The following is an 18,759-nucleotide window of genomic DNA, read 5'->3' as shown; positions in this document are numbered from 1 at the left end:
TTACAACTCCTGATCATTGTTCTGGATGTGAGTTTTGTTTTCAACTAGCAGGGTCCATAAGGAACACAGCAATCAGTGCATGGATCACCTGCATTGAAAAATGGTATAAAAAGGAAGCAAGTTGATGAAACAATTGTACATAGCCACTATCGTTTCTCTTCAATCGCCAGTCAATGGACACATTCCAATACAATTGACTTCACTCACACCGATCAACATTATAGCAATGAACTTTACAGGGAGCACAATATCGGCACGGAGTAGGCATTCTCCTTCCTGCTCTACATAGGGGATCTAAATTTGAAAACGAGGATCCACGGATGTTTGAATCGAACAGAATGGGTCACTTACACACGCATTGCTGAGAAAAGGAATGCTCCGTTGCTAGCGAACCATAGAATAATTATACTTACAGCAGATTGGTTTGCAAACTGGCGGATAGCTTGAATCGCACACAGGAACACAACAAGGGTTGTAAGATGGGGCTGGACTGCACACGGCCGGCAAACAGCACGGATCGCATGGAGTTGAGCACGGTCCGACAGGACACGGATTGCAGCCACCACCAGCCGTCGACACTGTTTGCAATGCCGGACACTCGAACTTACTCTTCCGTCCCATCGTCACGAATCGATAGCGCCGCGCCCATAGCGATGGACAGCACGTAGCTTCCGGTTTGGTGAGGCAACAGGGTTTTGCCTAAAATCACGATAGGAACGAAACAGTAGTATTATGTCGACCTGTTCGATGGCGTGCAGGTAGTACTTGTACCTGACACTCCCATCGCGGACAATCGTGCTGCAAACCGTTCCTCTTCAGACATTCGCAGGACATGATTAGATTTCCTCCTCTCAGCTCACGGCTTTTGCACGGTCTCTGCATACATGAAAATAAAACATAAGAAATAAAAGAGAGGTATGGTATGAGGTATGAGAGAGCCGAGCCTGCAATTACCCATCCAATCGGAGCACTTTTACCCACACCCTAATTCAATCGAAAAAATTTCGATCATAGCAAACATGCCCTGTGTCCGAAGCTTAGTTATATGAATTTTAAGCTACTCTATACCTTATACGATTTCTACTCCGTTTCGGCATTTTTGCTTTAATCCAAAATCCATGCTATGTTTAATAGCGAGCAAGACAAGATTTAATTGTATTAAAGATAAAAATATTGAACTTACGCAAGGATAACAGGGAGAGCACGGATCGCAAGGGCCGCAACACGGATTACACATTTTCGCTTTTGCTGGCTATCAATCTGTTGTACAAGAGGTAGAAAATAACCAATTCTCTTGGTATCTTGAAAACATACATATGTCCGTTACACAAAGTGATACTTACTAATTTGCAGAAACTAATTTAAAGTGAGGGAGATTCAGGACAAATATATTTTACGAAAGAGTTAACAATTTTTTGTTACGTAAATCGTTTTTCTTTTCTTTTTATGGCTGGCTTTTAAGTAAAACTGTGTAATATAAAAAAGAATCACTGAAGATTTCAGAACTGATATTTTTCTTTTTTTCTTTCAACAACCACTCTGTTCAAGATCCAAACACTTAATGAACGTCCTCCAGTAGTATGACCATTTATTAAGCAGCACTGCTATTACAGCGAGCGTTACTGCGATTACTTTATACTTGCCAACGCTTAACATAATCTATTTTGCAGAACAATTTACACTGTTTTTCTTCGTGTAAAGTTGAATTCATAAGCATGGAAAAAATTCAATTAATTTCTTTTCAAACAGATAATTCGGACATATTATAAATCATTTCTTGACTGACGATGTAGAGGAGGGCATGCATTTACCAAGACTTCAAAAATGCGTTATTCGTCGCAGCATATAGTTGCTATGCCATTTGGAAAGCACGAGTGAATATCGCTTTCCATCGTTGATGCTTCCTCTCGTTTGAAAATCACAATCATTTCAGATTATCTTGAATTCCTCAAAGAAACTTACTGAAGTCCAGTTTAAAGTCAACCCATGCGTCGATCTTGGTAAACTGAAGAAAAGGATCTTCCGTCTTCTCATTCATCTTGCCACTCTCGACCATTTCGTCCACCGTAGGAGGTGTATAGTTAAAAAGTTTCCTTTTTATTTGAGGCTTCATCGGCCGTTCAACAGGGGGCTCGGGGGCCGATGGTGCTGCTGCCGAACCCGTGGATCCCGCCAGCGATTGATCTTGCCTTTTCCGCCAGCGGGAGATCTTTTTGGTCGCTGAAGTTGATCCATCGACGATCGACGTGAAGTCTTCGTAAAGGTCCATCATCTCTCGCTGCGGTCGGTTTCCATCATTCTGTAGCACTTGAGCAACATTCGGGCTATTTTTGAAAAACTGCTGGTTACCATTCTGTTGTTGCTGTTGCTGCGATTGCTGCTGAAACTGATTTACATTCTCTTTACGGGAGATCTTTTTGGTCGCTGTCGACGTCGACCGATCGACGATCGACGTGAAGTCTTCGTAAAGGTCGATCATTTCACGTTGCGATCGATTTCCATCATTCTGTAGCAGTGGACCAACATTCGGGCTGTTTTTGAAAAACTGCTGGTTGTTATTTTGTTGCTGCTGCGACTGCTGCTGCGACTGCTGCTGCGACTGCTGCTGGAACTGATTTACGTTTGGTGAACCAAAAGCGCTTTCAACGCGAGTGACCCCAGATTGCGGATCAATTTCACCCATCGATTTATGCCTCTGCCGTTGTCGTTGTGCTTGCTGCTGAAGAGACTGCTGGTTGGCTGTAATCTTGCTACCGCTGCCTCCACTGCTGCCGACAATGTTGTTGTCGAAAAATATCTTCTGCTTGCCAGATGACTCGCCACGCCCGAACACGGGGGAATTGCATGCCTGCAAATGGTTTGCCCCCTTGCCTGTGGACTTGTTGCCCTTACCACCCTTGCCGTGCGATTCGGCGACCCACTTCTTCAACCGTTTGACAAACGGTAGGATCATGAAGAAAGAGTTGCCGGAAATGTTTTGATTGTCCTTCACGATGCTTACGTGCTTCGTCACTGGAAGCAGATCAACCGGGAACCACTCACAGCACTTGATTTCGTTGCGTGTCTTCGGTGCAAACACTGTCGTCAGGGGCACACCCGGCACCAGGTACAGGCGCGTAAACTGGTAGTTTATCACAAGCTCAATGTATTCGCCGGGGTTGATGAGATTTGTTACGTCGTATCCCGTCTCTTCGTACACCTCACGAATAGCGCAGTGAAGCGGCTCCTCATTCTCGTTGATCTTACCCTTCGGAAAGCCCCACGAAGATTTCGCCCAGAACGATTGTACCAACAGAACGTGTTTCAGATCCTCCGTTAGCAGTATCGCACCGTAAGTCGGAACGGTGACTTTGTACTGCTTCCAGTTCTCCAGCACCTCATCTACCTGTCTGCAATGCGGTTGTAAAAATGGAACATGCTGCGGGAAGGCAGGCAAACATAACTTTTAGGTCCGACGCCAATCTTTCTCCTTACTCTCGCATACTCACCATGAACATCTGCTGGGCAAACTGCTTGATGCCACACTTCTGTTTGTTCTCCGAGCAGTAAAAGTCCAGGTAGAACCAGTGCGCTAGCTCGACTTGGAAGCAGATACGGATCAGGTTTTCACGCTCTTCCACCGGCACGTTGATGATGAAGCGGCTGGCCAGATCATCCAGTATGTCGGTGGAAATGGCGTACGGTAGGGCCTTGACCGTTGCGGCGTGCGGTGAATGTTTCACCTTGGCCGCCGCAACCATGGTCGCTTGAATTTCCGCCAACGATATATTGAGCGACATTTCGAGTTCCGGTGAACGGACAAATTTTTACTCTTACGAACCTAACCGTAAGAAACTTAACCACACTAGCTGACGACGTTGTTGATATTGCTTGTGATTGTTTACCGCCCAGCTATGACAGCTACGGTGGTGAGCGCGATTATATGAGCGCTGCTTCGATTATGCTATAAGATGCGATTATGTAGCAAGTTTACAAATTTGCTCGCGTCACAGCTGGAAAATATGAAAGGTTATTTTAATGTTATGTGCACTTTCATCCACCCGGTAATGGTTGAATATTTTGAAGAAAATCAACGCGCTACATGAAATAATATTCGATGTTTTTCGCTCACAGTTCTATGATTTTACAGTTCATCATGTGCTTCATCGTTAAGTCACACATCATAGATTACATTTCGAACAAAAACTTTCAGTCAATGAAATCCATTCTACTAAATTCTCGAATCAAATCCCATTAGATTAAGTACTTTTTCGTCTACGGCACTTTGGAACAGCTGATTCTTTTGAGCAGATTCTTTTGTTGACAAACAGCGAAAACATCGAAATCGTTTCCCGTAACACTCTAGTACTCCTTCTTCGACAGAATAGTGTCCTCTCGCTCTCGCTCATGCAAAATGTACCGATCTGTGTGGCCTAGCTCTTTTGCACTCTTTCCAACAAGAGACCTCTGCTGTCACTTGTTCTTTATTTTGCGTGTCGATAGAAAAAACAGTAACCAAATTCTTCCACCTTTCCGTTTGCTGCGCCTTTTATTTACAAAGTTTTGCTCACGAAGCACCGTACGACATCAAAAGGATACGCGACGTCGCCAACAAAGAAATCTCCGGAATATTCCGATGTTGTTGGTAACGTGAAGTGTGGAAAGTGCGCCGCTGCATGCCTCATCATCATCGGTCGATCGATCGATTGTTGTGGGCCAACGTAAACGGAACTGGAATATGTTTGCCCACCGTGTGTGCCAGATGGAGTAGCAATGTGTTAGACTTTCGCTCACATCGTCACCAGTGATTTGCTTACGTGCAAATGTAAAGCCCGCCGTGGGGACATCCACCAACGTAGCTCCCCTTTGGCCAACGGGACCGTTGTACCGTAGAGCAACAGTTTTGTTGCTACCAACCCTACCAGCAAAAAAAGTGCAACCTCCTTTCATTGTTGCATTCCGTGGTATCATTAACGCCCATTCGGACGTGCTTCACACACCTTCACACACCGCCATCAAACAACTCCAGCGAACGGTATGGCAGACACCAGAAGGTGAGCAAAACGAAGCAAGCGCCGTGATTTCGTCACCAATCTGTGTTTACGAATTTATTTTTCCACATAGTGCGACGGATGAAATGGTCGGATCGCCAGATACAACACCAATCAGTCCGGGCGCTAAGGGCAAAGCAAGCCCCAGTGGCAGCACAACAACATCCAGCTGGTGGGGCTCCTGGATCGATACGGCGCGCTCTAAGGTATTGCCGACGTTAAGGATACGAAAGACTTAATGGTGACGAGCGCATTGATTTTTTCGTTTCTGTAAAAGGAAGGATATGATTCACTCCCGATTGCTCTTATCACGCTCTTATCGAAGAGCAGGTTGATGCGCGTACTACAATCGAACTCACTCGCTCTGACCCTTTTTCTTGTCCTATTATCTCTCGCCCATCTTCAGTCAGCATCGGTGCTGGAAGCGGTCAAAAATGATCTAACAGAATTGTCAACGGTCGTAAAGTCGGAAGCGACCAGCGCTTCCGAAGCGCTCGGTCGTACGCTCAGCCTGGGCGAACCGGACTCTACCGTCGGTGCGATGAAGAAAAGTTTCAGTAGTTTCCTGGGCCAGGTGACGGAGGCACTGGTACCGTCTCTGGAGGATGACGAAGAAACGGAAGCGATATTGATAACGGCGGACGGCACCGTAACACTAACCGGATTCCATAAACACCTGGCAGAGCTGCAGGCCCGAGACGACACGTACCTGGACGAACCGGCCGACGAACTACGCGAGAAGTACAAGCGCTGGATGGAGGTGGTGGAGCAAGAACAGTTTACCGAGCCGCGGCTGGGCAAGCATTTGGCCAGCAGTACGATACTGAACGACAAGTACGTGACGCTCGTACCGAACCGAGTGGCGCATATGGAGTTTTGGAAGAGGTAAGTTGCACCCGCAGAGTTCCCTCTGAGAGTAATGTGTATACCGTTTTCCGTTTGATTGGTCATTCTTACCCAACTCCATGGCGATACGATCCTCGCTTAGGTATCTGTTCAAGAAAGCGCTGCTCGAGGACGCGATCGCTAACGCGGATATGGCCGAGCGGAAGGCGAAGGCGGCTGCTGCATCAGCGGAAACGGTGGCTCCGAGCAAAACGATCGTACAAACTGCGCAACCAAGACGCACGATCGAAGAGGAGGAAGGTAAATGAAACCAGCCAATGCATTGCATTCCAATGTCAAGTGTTCCGTTTTGATCCGCACCTCCTAGAACCTGCGGAAGAAGAAGGACAATATCCGGCGGCGGATGATATTGCCTGGGCGGAAGTGCCTGAGTTTGATGCCACAAACATCGAGCTGTCGGAGGAGGAGCAGGCGCGACTGCTGGAGGAGTACGAGCAGGAGATCCGGGAACGTGAAAAGTCAGTGTCCGGCAGCGTAGGTCGGCTTGAGCTTGTCGACGAGTCGCTGCTAGTGCAGTCCGACATCGAGGGGACACCGCAGAAGACAACACCTGCCACTAGTGTGAGTAAGCCACAAAAGAAGGACGCCAACGCCAAGGGACCGCAGCCGAAGGTCGGTGGCAAACCGGAAGCAGCAAACAGTAACCAACAGCCGACGGCCAGCAAAGCGAACACACAGAAGCAGCAACAGCAGCAGAAGCACCAACAGGGAAACAAGTCGTCCGGCGGAGCAACGGGAAAGAGTGTAAATAAGAGCGCGCCTGCCAGCGGTAAAAAGGGCAGTCCGGCTGGGCAACCTTCGGGTGGAGCGAAGAAGGATCAGCTCAAGATCGACAAGAACCACTTCACGAAGGAAGCGGAAGCGTCCTCCTCGAACTCGGACGAAAGCTGGGAGAAGGAGTTTGAGCTCGAATGAGACGAACCGATCGATCTGCGTCGCGAGTTGGCCGAGTGCGCCGATTGGTCGTAATTCGTACTTTTGTTTCATTTACATGCATAGCTTTGGCTCTTCTCGGTTCCGAGAGTGGGTCAGATTCAGGTTTTGAAGGACGCGGGTAGAAAGGCCCATTTTTATTCCCTTCGCGTGTATGTTAACACGGTTCCAAGTGCCGTCGGGGAACTCGATACAAATGACTCTGTGCAATTGAGGGGCGGCGGACAGTGAGCAGTATATTTGTTTATTTTGCGGAGGGAGGGCGATTTTTGACGCACGTTTAAGATTATGGCAAGGCAAGCGAGCATCAATTTGGGAAAAAAGCCAGAAGAGAAAGTTCTGATCGCCGACCCGGCATTCAATTTGCGCCACGCCAACAACTATTGATCACGATCACGTGGACAAAAGCTGCAACTTTCGCCAAGTCCAAAGGTGCCCCCATTAAATCGTGTATAGTTTTATACAACATTTATCCTAGACAATTATCTACACGTTTAGCTGTGTTTAACTGCCCGTGGCTGCTTCTTTCGGCACTAGGGGTTCGTTGCATAAAACGAATTTTAACCGCAGTTAGCGCAGGAGACACGGAACGACGCAACGAATCGGAATCGGGTGTGAATTAGTGTACCCTTCCATCCTTCCCGCGTTGTGAAGTCAGAGAATGTCACCTTCCGGTTAACCTACTTAAAGCACCGATCGCGAGTGACGAATCGGTTAGCAACAATCGTGCAACAAATACGGGAAATCAGACGTAGAATGCTAGCAATGGTTGAATGTTTTTCTTTAAGTTTTAGTTTATTCCATCGCAAACCAGCTCCTTCTCTCTCTTGTACCCTCATTACCAATTCCGTGTTCCGTTGTGTACATCTCTGGTGAAAACGTGATCGTGACTGACGAAAGCAAATACAAGTACGAACTCCAATGGGGTGGAAGGCAACTGGAAGCGGTTGCTTTCGTTCGAACCGTCGTCACAATAATTTGATAAATAAAGTAAATCGTATTTTATTACCAATTCCAGTTAAGTGCGAGTGGTCGTGAAGGTGGGATACAGAGTGGATGAGCTTATTGCGTTGGGCGAAACCGGTCCACTGCCCGTAGCACCGGTAGTGGAAGGTGTCGAAAAGGATGGAGCGCTGGTGGATGTTCCCGTTGAGGTTTTCGGTGCGCCGGTCGACGAAGGGCCGCTGGCCGTTGTAGTGGTGCTGGCCGTTGTAGACACAGCCGACGGTGCTGTAGGCAGTGCTGTAGACTTCAAGCTGGACGTAGTACTTTGGGTTGTCGTCGACGGTGAAGAAACAGCAACGGTGGTCGAAGAAACTGATCTCGTGGCTGCTCCGGTAGTTGAACTTGCACCGGCTGGCATCGGCGTCGTGGTCGTCGAAGAGCCGGCACTAGACGTTGCGCTAGTCGTCGTAGACGATCGATTCCTGTTCTTTCCCTTGTACCTCCTCCTCGGCGGAGGTCGCGGACGCTTTGTCTTCCGGTCACCAACACCGGAAGCGGGCACACTGTCCTTGTCTCGTTTTTCACCCTCCTTCACTGCCGGTTGTTTGCTACCATCGTTCGACTCGCCTGCTGCCGGCGAATTACGATCCTGTTTCCGATCCCGTTCCACAACTCGCCGTTCGCTCGACTCTTCCGACGAATCACGCTTTCGTCCCGGGGCTCCCGCAGTGTAGCCGATGAAACTGGCCACACACAGCACCACAAACGTTAGCAGAATCACTTTGTTCATATTTTCGCAGCCGCGTATCACGTTGTTGGTCGAAAAGCAACTGACCAACACGGGCACGGCCATGGGACCGTTTTATATAGGCGCCTCGGCGCTGTTTATTTGCCATTTAGCGTGTGTCTCGGGCAAACATAGTCTTCAAACCCAAAACCGGTCCAGCACTGTGGGACTGTGGCCACGGGTGCGTACAAGATCGGTCCGGTTCATTCGCAGCTCAGCGCAATTCCGTTGTTTTCTTGGAATATTGAATGGTAAACAGAACACGACGGCGCAAGAGACACTTCTCGGGCTTTCGGTGCTGTAGTGGGCATACAAACGGTTTTTGGCTTTCAATTTTCTGGCAAATATGACTGAATCAAACAGACCAAACCGAGAGGCTGTTCTGATCGAGAAGGCGTAATGGCGGCTCAAAAGAAACCCCCGTCGGTTGTACCAGGGGAATACCATGATTTTCCCGCACAAAATTGAAGGCCATCTGCTTAAAGATTAGGTCCAAGAAACCGTTGGAATTGTATTGGAAGGGAATTCAAATCACCCGCAAAGCAGAGCGCCCTCTATAATTATCCGTTGTCAGCAACCCATTCGCCTGCTCTCCGCGCCATTGGACATATCGGGCACCACGCGGCCTCCTTCGATGGCAGGATGTGGCTAATGTTTACTTGTCACAATGGGGATCCTTTTGCCGGAGACGGGTCCTTTTCGCTCGCTCTCGCAGGCTCTCCGTCCTCTCGCTGCTCGCTCGCCGTACGGTCCTGGTGCTCTCTGTGCTCTTCGCTAGTTTGGCGAGAAAAATTCGACGAGCGCACACATTCTCCACATAGGCCACCGCAGTGGGTAGTGCGTTCATCTCGCCCCATCGGAAGCAGAAATCACCTGAAATCAGCCCCAATTCGGTGCCGTTCGATTCCACCAGTTCGCACTCGCAGCATCATCAGCACCGGCCAGCGCCAGCACCGAGGAGCAGGACACGTCCTTACCATCGCTTCGAAAAGGTATGACCCAACTTGGAGCCCGACTGGGGAGCCAGCCCCATCTGGTGCGTGTACGTGTGTGTCGGTGTGTTACGTATTACAAGAAGTGAAAAAGGATGCCCCACGGAATGCTCCGAAACCAATGGAGGAGTGCTCCGAAAAGTACTTGAAGCCCCATTTCCTGGCACTCTGCTAGCACGTGACCACGTGAAGGCACCACATTTTTTGCTCGAGCCAGCGCCATTGACGACAAGTGAGCGAGGGGACGCGCTGGTGGCACGAGGAGGACCTTAGAAAATCAATAATCGCCATCCCATCGCCAAGGATCTCTCGAGATGCCCCAAACACCCCACTTCGACTTGATTGTGATGAAGTTTTCGCTCTCTTTCTCTCTCTCCCGCCAACAGGTCTAAAGCCATGGACACAAGCCGCAAGCAGTAAAGCGTCGCGTCGGCCATAAAAAGAAAATCACTACAAAGTCTTCCAGAAGGCGCATTTTCGGAGCACGAAAAAGCCCTCACTTTACCCGTGTTTTCAAGGCGGCCCGATTCTTTAGAGCAGCGTCCAGTGTCCGCTACAGGCCGTCACAGCGTTGACAGCGATGGCTTTCCTGAATAACCTGCGCTCGGTGCCGCTGCCTCCGGTCAAGAACATGCTGAACGTGGCCCTACAAACCGCACGCCAAACGATTCCTTCCAAGCAGAAGCAGAACGGCTACGAGGAGGCAGCGGGCGACAGCTTCGGCGGTCCTGGTGCTGGCGGTAGTGGCGTGCGGTCACCACCACAGGTTCCGCCTAGGCCACAGAACGTACACTTTGCTGATGCGGATGGTGGGTGTTCCGAGTGTTCCTCACACGGGCAGCACTTGGCGGGGCCCTTATTGATGACTTCCTCACTGGTCTTTACAGTTGCGAGTGATGCTGGTGGAACGACGGAAATGAATCCGCTGAACCCGTTCACGAACCCGAAGGCGTACTACCAGGAGGACGGAAGTTCGGAGCAACCCGGAGGCGGGACCAACCAGTACCAGGAGACGGGCTTCAATCAGGGTGATTTCGAGAATGGGTACCAGGCGGGCGGCTACCCTCCGAGGTAAGTATCGGAAACGCCTGTCGGGGCGCCTCGTTTAATCGCGCTTCCCTTCCCCGGCAGGCAGGGCAGTGTCCAGTCCTTCGGCTCGGACAGCACGTTTGCGGGCGGATGCGAAGGAGAGGCACCCGGTGGGGCCAAGATCAACGAGTATCAGGCGGCATGGAACGTGACCAACGCCATTCAGGTGAGCGTCAGTCCGTCTTCGGTTTGGTTAAGTTTAGACATTATTTGCTTTAAGTGTTTAACCAACATCCGCCCCGGGAGTGATTTCGAAGTCCATTTAAAATGGGCAACGGTCCATTGGAACATTGGAACAAAGCATTAAAATTTTGTATCGCCAAGTGTCGGATAAGTCCGGAGATCGCAAGTCTCAATCCTTTTTGCCTACCTTCAGCCATAGATGAGAAATACGAAAAAGCTTCGCAATTGTTCCCAATTGTGCTAAAGTATCATAAACTCGCCATAATGTGTGCAATTCGTAGTGGGATCTCCAATCTCTAAACTTTTGTCCTGGTTCTTTCGAAGAATTTCAGAGAAAAGTGTTTAGCAGCCTCGATGCACCCATACAACGGTTACACATTAAGCGATTAATTTTTACTTAATACTTTTTAATTCATTACTTTGTTGCCTTGTTTCGTCTTCACGTTCCCGAATTCAAATAAGTGCAATATTTATTTCCATGAATATGAATGGTTGGTATGTATTTGTAAAACGCTGAATAACATATTTAGGAACAAACCATTTGGTAGAAATTATTGTCAGATTAATATATAAATTGGAAGCTTCAAGTAAAAATTAATCTCACTGGTACATTTGTAAATTGGTACTAGTTTAGATAGATTTTTTGAAATGCATACCATCAACCCACAATAGACGATCATACCGCTTATTTATTACAAGCAGATTCACAGATCCATCTAGGTATGGTACGGTATGGTACGTATGCTTTGGAAGTAATTGATGGCTCAAACAATGAAGACAGACAATCAGCGCTGGAACCAGTTTCCGCGCTGGCAGGATCATTTGGAAGGTTCTTTGGCAACTATCGTAACTGCATCTGATACGACTCTTCCTGTGACTCGTTTCAGGGCATGTTCATCGTGTCGCTACCGTTTGCGGTGCTACGCGGCGGCTACTGGGCAATCATCGCGATGGTGGGCATCGCGCACATCTGCTGCTACACCGGCAAGATCCTGGTGCAGTGCCTGTACGAGCCGGACCCGCAGACGGGCGAACCGGTGCGGGTGCGGGACAGCTACGTCGCGATCGCCAAAGTGTGCTTCGGCAAGCGGATCGGGGCGCGCGTCGTCAGCATAGCGCAGATCATCGAGCTGCTGATGACCTGCATCCTGTACGTGGTGGTGTGCGGCGACCTGATGGCCGGCTCCTTTCCGGACGGGGCCCTCGACACGCGCTCCTGGATGATGCTGTGTGGGGTCTTTCTGCTGCCGCTGGCGTTCCTGAAGTCGCTGCACCACGTCTCGCTGCTGTCGTTCTGGTGCACCATGTCCCATCTGCTGATCAACGCCATCATCGTGGGCTACTGCCTGCTGGAGATCGGCGACTGGGGCTGGAGTAAGGTCAAGTGGCGAATGGACTTCGAGAACTTTCCAATCTCACTTGGTGTTATTGTCTTCTCCTACACGTCGCAAATCTTCCTGCCCACGCTCGAGGGCAACATGGAGGATCGGTCCAAGTTCAACTGGATGCTCGATTGGTCGCACATAGCGGCCGCCGCCTTCAAGGCTCTGTTCGGCTACATCTGCTTTCTGACGTTCCAGAACGACACGCAGCAGGTCATCACGAACAACCTGCACTCGCCCGGCTTCAAGGGTCTGGTCAACTTTTGCCTCGTGATCAAGGCGGTCCTCAGCTACCCGCTGCCCTTCTTTGCCGCGTGCGAACTGCTCGAACGGGCGTTCTTTCGCGGGCGCCCCAAAACCATCTTCCCGGTCGTCTGGGAGCTGGACGGGGAGCTGAAGGTGTGGGGACTGGCCTGGCGGTTGGCCGTCATTCTTGGCACGATCATGATGGCGATCTTCATACCGCACTTTTCCATTCTGATGGGCTTCATCGGTAGCTTCACCGGCACGATGCTGAGCTTCATCTGGCCCTGCTACTTCCACCTGAAGCTGAAGGGCCACCTGTTGGACCAGAAGCAGCGGGCCTACAACTACTTCATCATCTTTCTCGGCGTGCTGTTCTGTGTGGTCGGTATCTACGACTCCGGCACCGCCCTGATCCACGCATTCGAGATCGGATTGCCGTTCTAAGCCGCTGTTGGCTCCGCTACTTCAATAATGCATCATAACCATCTCGTACCGTGTCCCGGCCGGACACTCCACGTTGTTAGTCTGTTTCTCGAAGTCGAATGTGTCGATCGACAGCAATCCTACCCGACGGCCGTTGTTTTAACGCACCTTTCTTCGCCGATGAGCCAGTGGCTGGGCCAATGTCGCCAGAGACAGCACCGCGCGAAACTTGCACCGATTCTCCTGCACAGAGCCGAACTTCAAAGGTGAAAACAAGTCTTCCAAACAAAAACACAACACGAAACGAAAAACGGTTCATCCGATGTCTTCCAATGGCGCATGGGGGGTGATGTAAATGAAAAGGTATTACAGTTAAATAAGGTAACAAACAAGTCACTGTTATAGAAAGTACATAATCCACCGTCGAACCGGATGCACTAGGGCACCGAGGCCGAAGAAAAATTAGGCGCGAAACAGCATTCGAAACTGCGAAAGTAAAACAAGTCTTCCAAACATATACATATTACATATACACAAAACTATGAAAGAAATTCGCCACAAGAAAGAGAGGGAAAGTTACAAACTAAATGCAAATATTAAAATACAAGCTCCCAACAAACAAAAACAAAACAACATATTTAAGCTAGTGAGCTAATTATACATACTGTGTCAGTTAGGAAATGAATAAGAAATCAAACAGAACGTAGCATTAGCGCAGAATAGGAACTGTGGGAGTGACTGTAATAAAGCAATCTCGCCACGATCGTCGTAGTAGCTCCGGAATCCCGAGGGCCGTCAGACTGCAGACAGCAGTTCATGGGGACAGTTCCGAATCTGATATAAGCGAATGACTAAATTGAATCAATTATAGCTATGTGCTAACGGGGACAATAAGCAAGATGGCGATCGGGCGATTGTTTCGGAGCCGGGCGCCAAGGTGGTTATCGTAGAATCCTATTATCGTTGACAATTAACTCATCTCAGTCTGACGGTGCACCAAGGCGCAAAGAGTGGGTCAAGGATAGGCAATCTATCGCCTTCGAAAAGGACCGAACGGTGGTCCCTTGGGTGACGGTGAATGAAGGCGATGCATCTCCAGCACCCACTCGTGGCGCCTGCGGCTTGTGAGAGTAAAGCATCTGTTTACCATGCGTCTTCCAATGCGACACAAACATAATTATAATCACTGTTAATGCTATGCATCCGCACCGATGGCTATAGAGTGACCGAAGTCTTCCAAAAACCGAACACGCGATGCGTTGCATTTAGCGGCGAAGTAAATTTAGGTGTACCCTCAACCTCCCCAACCGTTATTTACATTTACCATTCGGCGATCTTGCGAAAGTCTTCCAACAAACGGTTAAGTTTTATCCAAACAGCGGAGGAACCCCAACTTTCGATGCTCCGAAAGCCGTTCCGGGGGTTGGCTTTCGTGTTCGGTTTTCGGGGAGCCCGCATAAATACGATAGTGTACAACTAGTAGTGACACAACTAGCAGACAACCAACAAATTGTAACATTTTATTCCAATCTATGAGAACACGTGCTTGAAAAGGATAATAGTGTGATCGAGAAAGGTGACCGCGCGCAGTTAATGTTGCACACTCTAGCGAGTAAGCCAGTAAGCGTGTGAGAGCAGTTTAGTTGTTTTGTGGCTTCGTTCCAATATTGAATGTGCCCCACTATTATGCAATAATCTCTCTCCCGCACTGTACTTATTGCAAATTACTGTATTTAAGAGCAACAAACATTATAGGTGTCCGAATAAACAGCAGTTATTTAACTTTAAATTCAAACCTACCCACCCCGAGTTCCATTCCGTTTTAGCTTCTGGTGCACAAAATGTTCAACAAAGGGAAAGAAATATCGAATCATCACATTTTTTCCCAGGGCATACATTTTTGTTTTGTTTTTGGTGGTTTGGTTTGGTTCTTTTGGTTTCATCGGAAGCTGCAGGGAAAACATTTGGAACAACGCTACTTGGGCTTTCCTTCTCGACCTGACGCAGAGTTTTTCGCATGCTGCGCCACTTCTTAGCCATTCTAGTGTCTTGGACGGTTTGATCATTTTTTAAATCGGAGATCGGTCAAATGACTCGAAAAAAATTCTAGAGGATTTTCCTCTATTCCTCGAATCCTCTTTCCTCGAACACAGTAGAGGATCGGTAGAGGAATTTTTCAATTAATTGCTCATTTTTTTATTAAACCAGTTGATTGGATCAACACATTTTCTTGTTTGCAATTAATCAATTTTATCGCACCAATCAGCAATCAGCATCTGACCACTAATCTCGACGGGGAAGGAAAGAAGACAACCAGATCTGTTTCTAATCAGAGAAATTGAACCCAACCAAACGGAAAGTGAGAAGGGAAGCCGATCAGATACGTCACCAGGAAGTTCGATGCTCTGAAACACTGGATCATCGGGAAATGAGAATGAAATGAGTGGGGGCGATGCCCGCCGGGAACAGCTGGTTAAGAAATAAAAAAGGCGTTTATGTTGTCGTGGTTCATTCATATCAATTTATTTCCTTTCATTTCTTTTATTTTCCTTTATTTCATGTTCATCAATGTTTACGCCTAATGTACGCAGTAAATGAATGTATGTGATTTTTGTTTGTTTTATGTATGGTATGGTTTTTAATGGTATGGTATGCTTTTATCTAAAGTTTGCGTTACTTTGATGGGTGTTGTCATGTTCGTTCGTTTGTTTTTTGTTTTTCTATTTGTGCCTTTCGCTCTTTGCACTGCTTTGCCCCCGTTTTCGCTCTGTTTAATAACTTCAAAAGCCTAGCCTGTTCAACTCTGTTCGGGTGAAAAATGAGTTTTGATTTGATTTTTTCCCTTTTATGGTTTCCATAGATTTTTCTACGTTTCACAAATTCCCCGTGGGATTGCACATCATCCATCTGCCCCGTTCGGTACTTTTGATGCTCGATTCACTTCTACTTCTCACTGAAGTCCCACTCTTTCCGGCTCCAGTTTGAGCTTTTGTGCCTTTGTTTCTAACCTTCGCTCACAGAACCCACAGTCACGCGTTTGTTTCTCATCTTCTCGCGTCCTTACAACATTTACAAAACAGGATTGCTGGCCAGAAAACGAAAAACAAGCGGATGGCAAATGGAAGCGATAAACTTGGACCACACTAAGGGCGCCAAACACAGCGTTTTGTAGTACAGTTTACTTACAGTGCACACTTGAATTCACAAACACGGTAGCGAATGAATAAGGAAAACGAAAAGCAAATCGTACGAAATTGAATAAAATGAAGTGGATGAGATACGGAGAGAGAGAGAGGGGAGGACCAATCAAAGTTTTTCACTCAACTGATACAGATTGATCCGCTAAAATGGAGAAACCCTAAATGGCAACAATTGAACATTGTGGAAAATGGAAACATCGACTACTTTGGCAATGGTTTTATGCTTTTCCTGTTTTGCATCGTCCTTTTGTTTCCTTTGTGCCTTTCTCTCTCTCTCTCTCTCTCTCTCTCTCTCTCTCTCTCTCTCTCTGTGCGTGTCTCATTTATACAAGTAAGTAAAAAGAAAAACAACAAAAAAGGTAAACGGGAGAGACAATTTTTATTATACATTACCTTTTTCGTTCATTTTGTTTTGTTGCATAAAAGTACTATAAATATAAAATATATAAGACAAAAAATATAAAAATATTTAATAGCAATTATACAATTACTACCACACGCGCACGCAGCAAACCGTGCATTTCCTTCTCTCTGCCTGTCTCATCTGCATTTCTCTAGCTCTCTGTCCCTCTCTCTAACGATTGCCTACTTCGTGAAGCTCGGAGGAGTTGAGTACGTCCTGTCATGAGGGGATTAAGAGAGCAATCGGAGCTTAACAACGGAGGTCGTGCGTCGTTGGCCTAGCCATCCTCGATCGGTTGAAAAGAAGAAAATCAACGGCAATGCCGCTAGCAGGAGCGCGCGCGCGCGCACAGAACGACAATGTTCCGCGACTCGTAGCACTGTGACACGCACGGGCACCCACAACACACCCCACGATAGAGCTCTGTGTAATTCCTCTAACAAACCCTCCAAAACCCTGCCGTGGCTGTGATGGACGTTCTTCCCACAGTAACAGGGTACACGCGTGTAGTGGTTGTATTGTTATCATCCAATGTCGTCGTCTGCTGTTCAACTTGTCCTGCTGAACACAACCGAAACATTTATTTGACTGTTTTCCTTTTTTTTTGTTTGTGTGTAATTGTTTCTCGTTTTTCTCTTTTCTCGTTTCCTTTTCTCTTTTACCTATCTTTGCCTCTTGAATTCTCTACACTTATCGTTACGTCTGCAAAAAATCTTTACAAAAATGAAAAGTTTTTGAGTATTGTATGCATATTTCATTCCTGTTTCTGTTCGCTCCCTTCCGACTTTTTAATATCGTTTCGCCCTCCACACGACTCGGTTGGTTTCCTCACCACCAACTACTACTCCATATCATGCCCCCTCATCGGCACCGGACCCTCCCCCGTTTTGCTACTGTTGTTTCGCATTCCACCTCTCTCTTATCTCATTGTTTGCCATTTTCCTCATTCGATACTTAGTTGGTGTGTTGTGTCTGTGTGTTTTCGTGCGTGTATAATTTTGCGTGTTGTTTCTTCTCCCCGTTTGCTTCACTTATTATTATAGTACGAATGATTCGTTTGCAGGGAAGATGGAGGCAGCTTTCGCACGAAACGCGAAATGCTCGCGGCAGTGGCCATTTCCGTACACGCATTTTCGTTTCCGGCAAAACTCCCCTAAACCGCGCGGCTCACCGGATCATGCTCTCGAGGGGGTGGATGCTGATCATGGTTCAAACAAGCAAACAAACAAAAACTAACCGATACCGGTGGCGGCGCGTCATATTCGCTCGCTCTCCTTATATCTCTTCGTGTCACTCGCGTGACTCGCCCTACTAGTAGCTTCTCTCTCCTCGTTTTATCATTTTTTTTATTCTTTATTTCTTACATAGCTTTGCGCGCTTCTCGGCGCCATCCTCGAGTGCTGGCACATTCTTCAATTATCTCTCTTCGCCTTTTCTTTTCCCTCACCAGTTTCTTTTGCTTTGCTTTTATAAAGGGGTTTTTCCTGTTGTTACATTCTTCGTTCCGTTTTCCTCCTCCTTTGAAGCAGTTTCACTTTCACTTGCGCCGTTCTGTAGATTCCGTGTAGTTGTGGGCTTTCTTCCTAATGTTTCCTTATCGCTATCTGAGAGTGGCATTTGTGTGTGTGGGATCGCGCCGGTCTGGAGCGCGTTTCGAAAAGTTGGGCAATATAAAAAAGGGGGGACACGAAAACGATCACGTCTATCGAATAAACATTACACAGAGGAAAACAAAACATTCCTCCTGCTTCGACGACGCACGATCAATCCTTCTCCGCGCGCACCGTTCCCGATCCGCCTTCGGTGACATTTTCTGAGTTCCGCGTTTTAGTTATGCTCTCTTCCGATTCTCGATTGGTTGGTTTTGTTTTTTTTTTCTCTCTACAAAAATGTGTCTATATGTATGTAAAATGATGATTGATAATTTCGACGGTTCGGAGGAAGGTTCGGAGGCGCACAACGCCCCGTCCTGCTGTCGCGCCCGAGCTAATAATTAGAGTAGTGAAAACGTGGTGCGTGGAAAATGTGACTCCTTACGAGCTAGCCCCTGCTTATTTAGCTGCTGCCTCCTCTTTCTCTTTGTTCTCCTCGACCTTCTCGGACTTTTCCTCCTTCTTTTCGGTCTTCTCGTTCGAGTTGTCCTTCTCCAGCTCCTTTTCCGATTCGTTCTTCTCCTGCTCGGCGGTCTTTTCCGTATCGGCACCTTCCTTGTTTTCCTTGGTTTCTGGCCTGGGCGCGTG

General features: G+C 47.8%; 6 protein-coding genes across 8 annotated transcripts in view; 2 read left to right on the top strand and 4 right to left on the bottom strand.

Annotated features, from left to right (window-relative positions):
• Positions 1-1,361, bottom strand: LOC131215304 (keratin-associated protein 10-12-like). The gene is made up of 5 exons (XM_058209693.1): positions 1,344-1,361; positions 1,184-1,260; positions 772-876; positions 414-699; positions 1-44 (listed from the first exon to the last, which is right to left on the bottom strand). The coding sequence occupies exons 2-5, from the start codon at positions 1,235-1,237 to the stop codon at positions 1-3; spliced, it is 489 nt and encodes a 162-aa protein (XP_058065676.1). The 5' UTR covers positions 1,238-1,260; positions 1,344-1,361.
• Positions 1,362-1,948: 587 nt separating this feature from the next.
• LOC131215303 (m7GpppN-mRNA hydrolase) lies at positions 1,949-3,918 on the bottom strand. Its single transcript, XM_058209692.1, has 3 exons — positions 3,489-3,918; positions 2,621-3,418; positions 1,949-2,506 (listed from the first exon to the last, which is right to left on the bottom strand). Exons 1-3 carry the CDS (start codon positions 3,777-3,779, stop codon positions 1,949-1,951), a joined length of 1,647 nt encoding a protein of 548 aa, XP_058065675.1. The 5' UTR covers positions 3,780-3,918.
• A 1,083-nt stretch (positions 3,919-5,001) lies between these two features.
• Positions 5,002-7,870, top strand: LOC131206083 (BSD domain-containing protein 1-A-like). The gene is made up of 5 exons (XM_058198478.1): positions 5,002-5,033; positions 5,104-5,236; positions 5,437-5,915; positions 6,019-6,176; positions 6,244-7,870. The coding sequence occupies exons 1-5, from the start codon at positions 5,017-5,019 to the stop codon at positions 6,849-6,851; spliced, it is 1,395 nt and encodes a 464-aa protein (XP_058054461.1). The 5' UTR covers positions 5,002-5,016; the 3' UTR covers positions 6,852-7,870.
• Positions 7,871-7,887: 17 nt separating this feature from the next.
• On the bottom strand, positions 7,888-8,604 carry LOC131215302 (uncharacterized). The gene has a single exon (XM_058209691.1). The coding sequence runs from the start codon at positions 8,602-8,604 to the stop codon at positions 7,888-7,890; it is 717 nt and encodes a 238-aa protein (XP_058065674.1).
• Positions 8,605-10,173: 1,569 nt separating this feature from the next.
• LOC131216843 (vesicular inhibitory amino acid transporter) lies at positions 10,174-12,947 on the top strand. Of its 2 annotated transcripts, none has more exons than XM_058211432.1 (4): positions 10,174-10,402; positions 10,481-10,664; positions 10,725-10,848; positions 11,753-12,947. In XM_058211432.1, the coding sequence occupies exons 1-4, from the start codon at positions 10,174-10,176 to the stop codon at positions 12,935-12,937; spliced, it is 1,722 nt and encodes a 573-aa protein (XP_058067415.1). In that variant the 3' UTR covers positions 12,938-12,947. The 2 variants fall into 2 exon arrangements, with proteins under 2 accessions (XP_058067415.1, XP_058067416.1); XM_058211433.1 differs by having other exon boundaries at positions 10,174-10,406; positions 10,488-10,664.
• A 3,529-nt stretch (positions 12,948-16,476) lies between these two features.
• Positions 16,477-18,759, bottom strand: part of LOC131205595 (failed axon connections) — a 40,486-nt gene continuing 38,203 nt past the window's right edge. For both annotated transcript variants that reach the window (XM_058197758.1, XM_058197759.1), the window contains exon 6: positions 16,477-18,748. In XM_058197758.1, the coding sequence (XP_058053741.1) occupies positions 18,571-18,748 (178 nt within the window). In that variant the 3' untranslated portion in view covers positions 16,477-18,570. The remainder of the gene's footprint in view (positions 18,749-18,759) is intronic.

The sequence above is a fragment of the Anopheles bellator genome, chromosome 1 (assembly GCF_943735745.2).
Source record: "Anopheles bellator chromosome 1, idAnoBellAS_SP24_06.2, whole genome shotgun sequence".
Classification (NCBI taxonomy): domain Eukaryota; kingdom Metazoa; phylum Arthropoda; class Insecta; order Diptera; family Culicidae; genus Anopheles; species Anopheles bellator.
Note: the sequence above shows the minus strand (reverse complement) of the source record. Positions and strands in the feature narration are given on the sequence as shown.

What these genes read in the sequence shown, in the direction of transcription:
- LOC131215304 (XM_058209693.1), bottom strand. Translation starts at nt 1,237, where the DNA reads ATGTGTAATCCGTGTTGCGGCCCTTGCGATCCGTGCTCTCCCTGTTAT. An exon ending in GCTCTCCCTGTTATCCTTGC is followed by an intron (nt 877 to 1,183) that starts GTAAGTTCAATA and finishes TCATGTATGCAG; the next exon opens with AGACCGTGCAAAAGCCGTGA. An exon ending in GTCCGCGATGGGAGTGTCAG is followed by an intron (nt 700 to 771) that starts GTACAAGTACTA and finishes TCGTGATTTTAG; the next exon opens with GCAAAACCCTGTTGCCTCAC.
- LOC131215303 (XM_058209692.1), bottom strand. Translation starts at nt 3,779, where the DNA reads ATGTCGCTCAATATATCGTTGGCGGAAATTCAAGCGACCATGGTTGCG. An exon ending in TTGCCCAGCAGATGTTCATG is followed by an intron (nt 3,419 to 3,488) that starts GTGAGTATGCGA and finishes GCCTTCCCGCAG; the next exon opens with CATGTTCCATTTTTACAACC. An exon ending in GCGCTTTTGGTTCACCAAAC is followed by an intron (nt 2,507 to 2,620) that starts GTAAATCAGTTC and finishes CCACTGCTACAG; the next exon opens with AATGATGGAAATCGATCGCA.
- LOC131206083 (XM_058198478.1), top strand. An exon ending in CATATGGAGTTTTGGAAGAG is followed by an intron (nt 5,916 to 6,018) that starts GTAAGTTGCACC and finishes ATCCTCGCTTAG; the next exon opens with GTATCTGTTCAAGAAAGCGC. An exon ending in CACGATCGAAGAGGAGGAAG is followed by an intron (nt 6,177 to 6,243) that starts GTAAATGAAACC and finishes CGCACCTCCTAG; the next exon opens with AACCTGCGGAAGAAGAAGGA.
- LOC131215302 (XM_058209691.1), bottom strand. Translation starts at nt 8,604, where the DNA reads ATGAACAAAGTGATTCTGCTAACGTTTGTGGTGCTGTGTGTGGCCAGT.
- LOC131216843 (XM_058211432.1), top strand. Translation starts at nt 10,174, where the DNA reads ATGGCTTTCCTGAATAACCTGCGCTCGGTGCCGCTGCCTCCGGTCAAG. An exon ending in ACACTTTGCTGATGCGGATG is followed by an intron (nt 10,403 to 10,480) that starts GTGGGTGTTCCG and finishes TGGTCTTTACAG; the next exon opens with TTGCGAGTGATGCTGGTGGA. An exon ending in ACGTGACCAACGCCATTCAG is followed by an intron (nt 10,849 to 11,752) that starts GTGAGCGTCAGT and finishes GACTCGTTTCAG; the next exon opens with GGCATGTTCATCGTGTCGCT.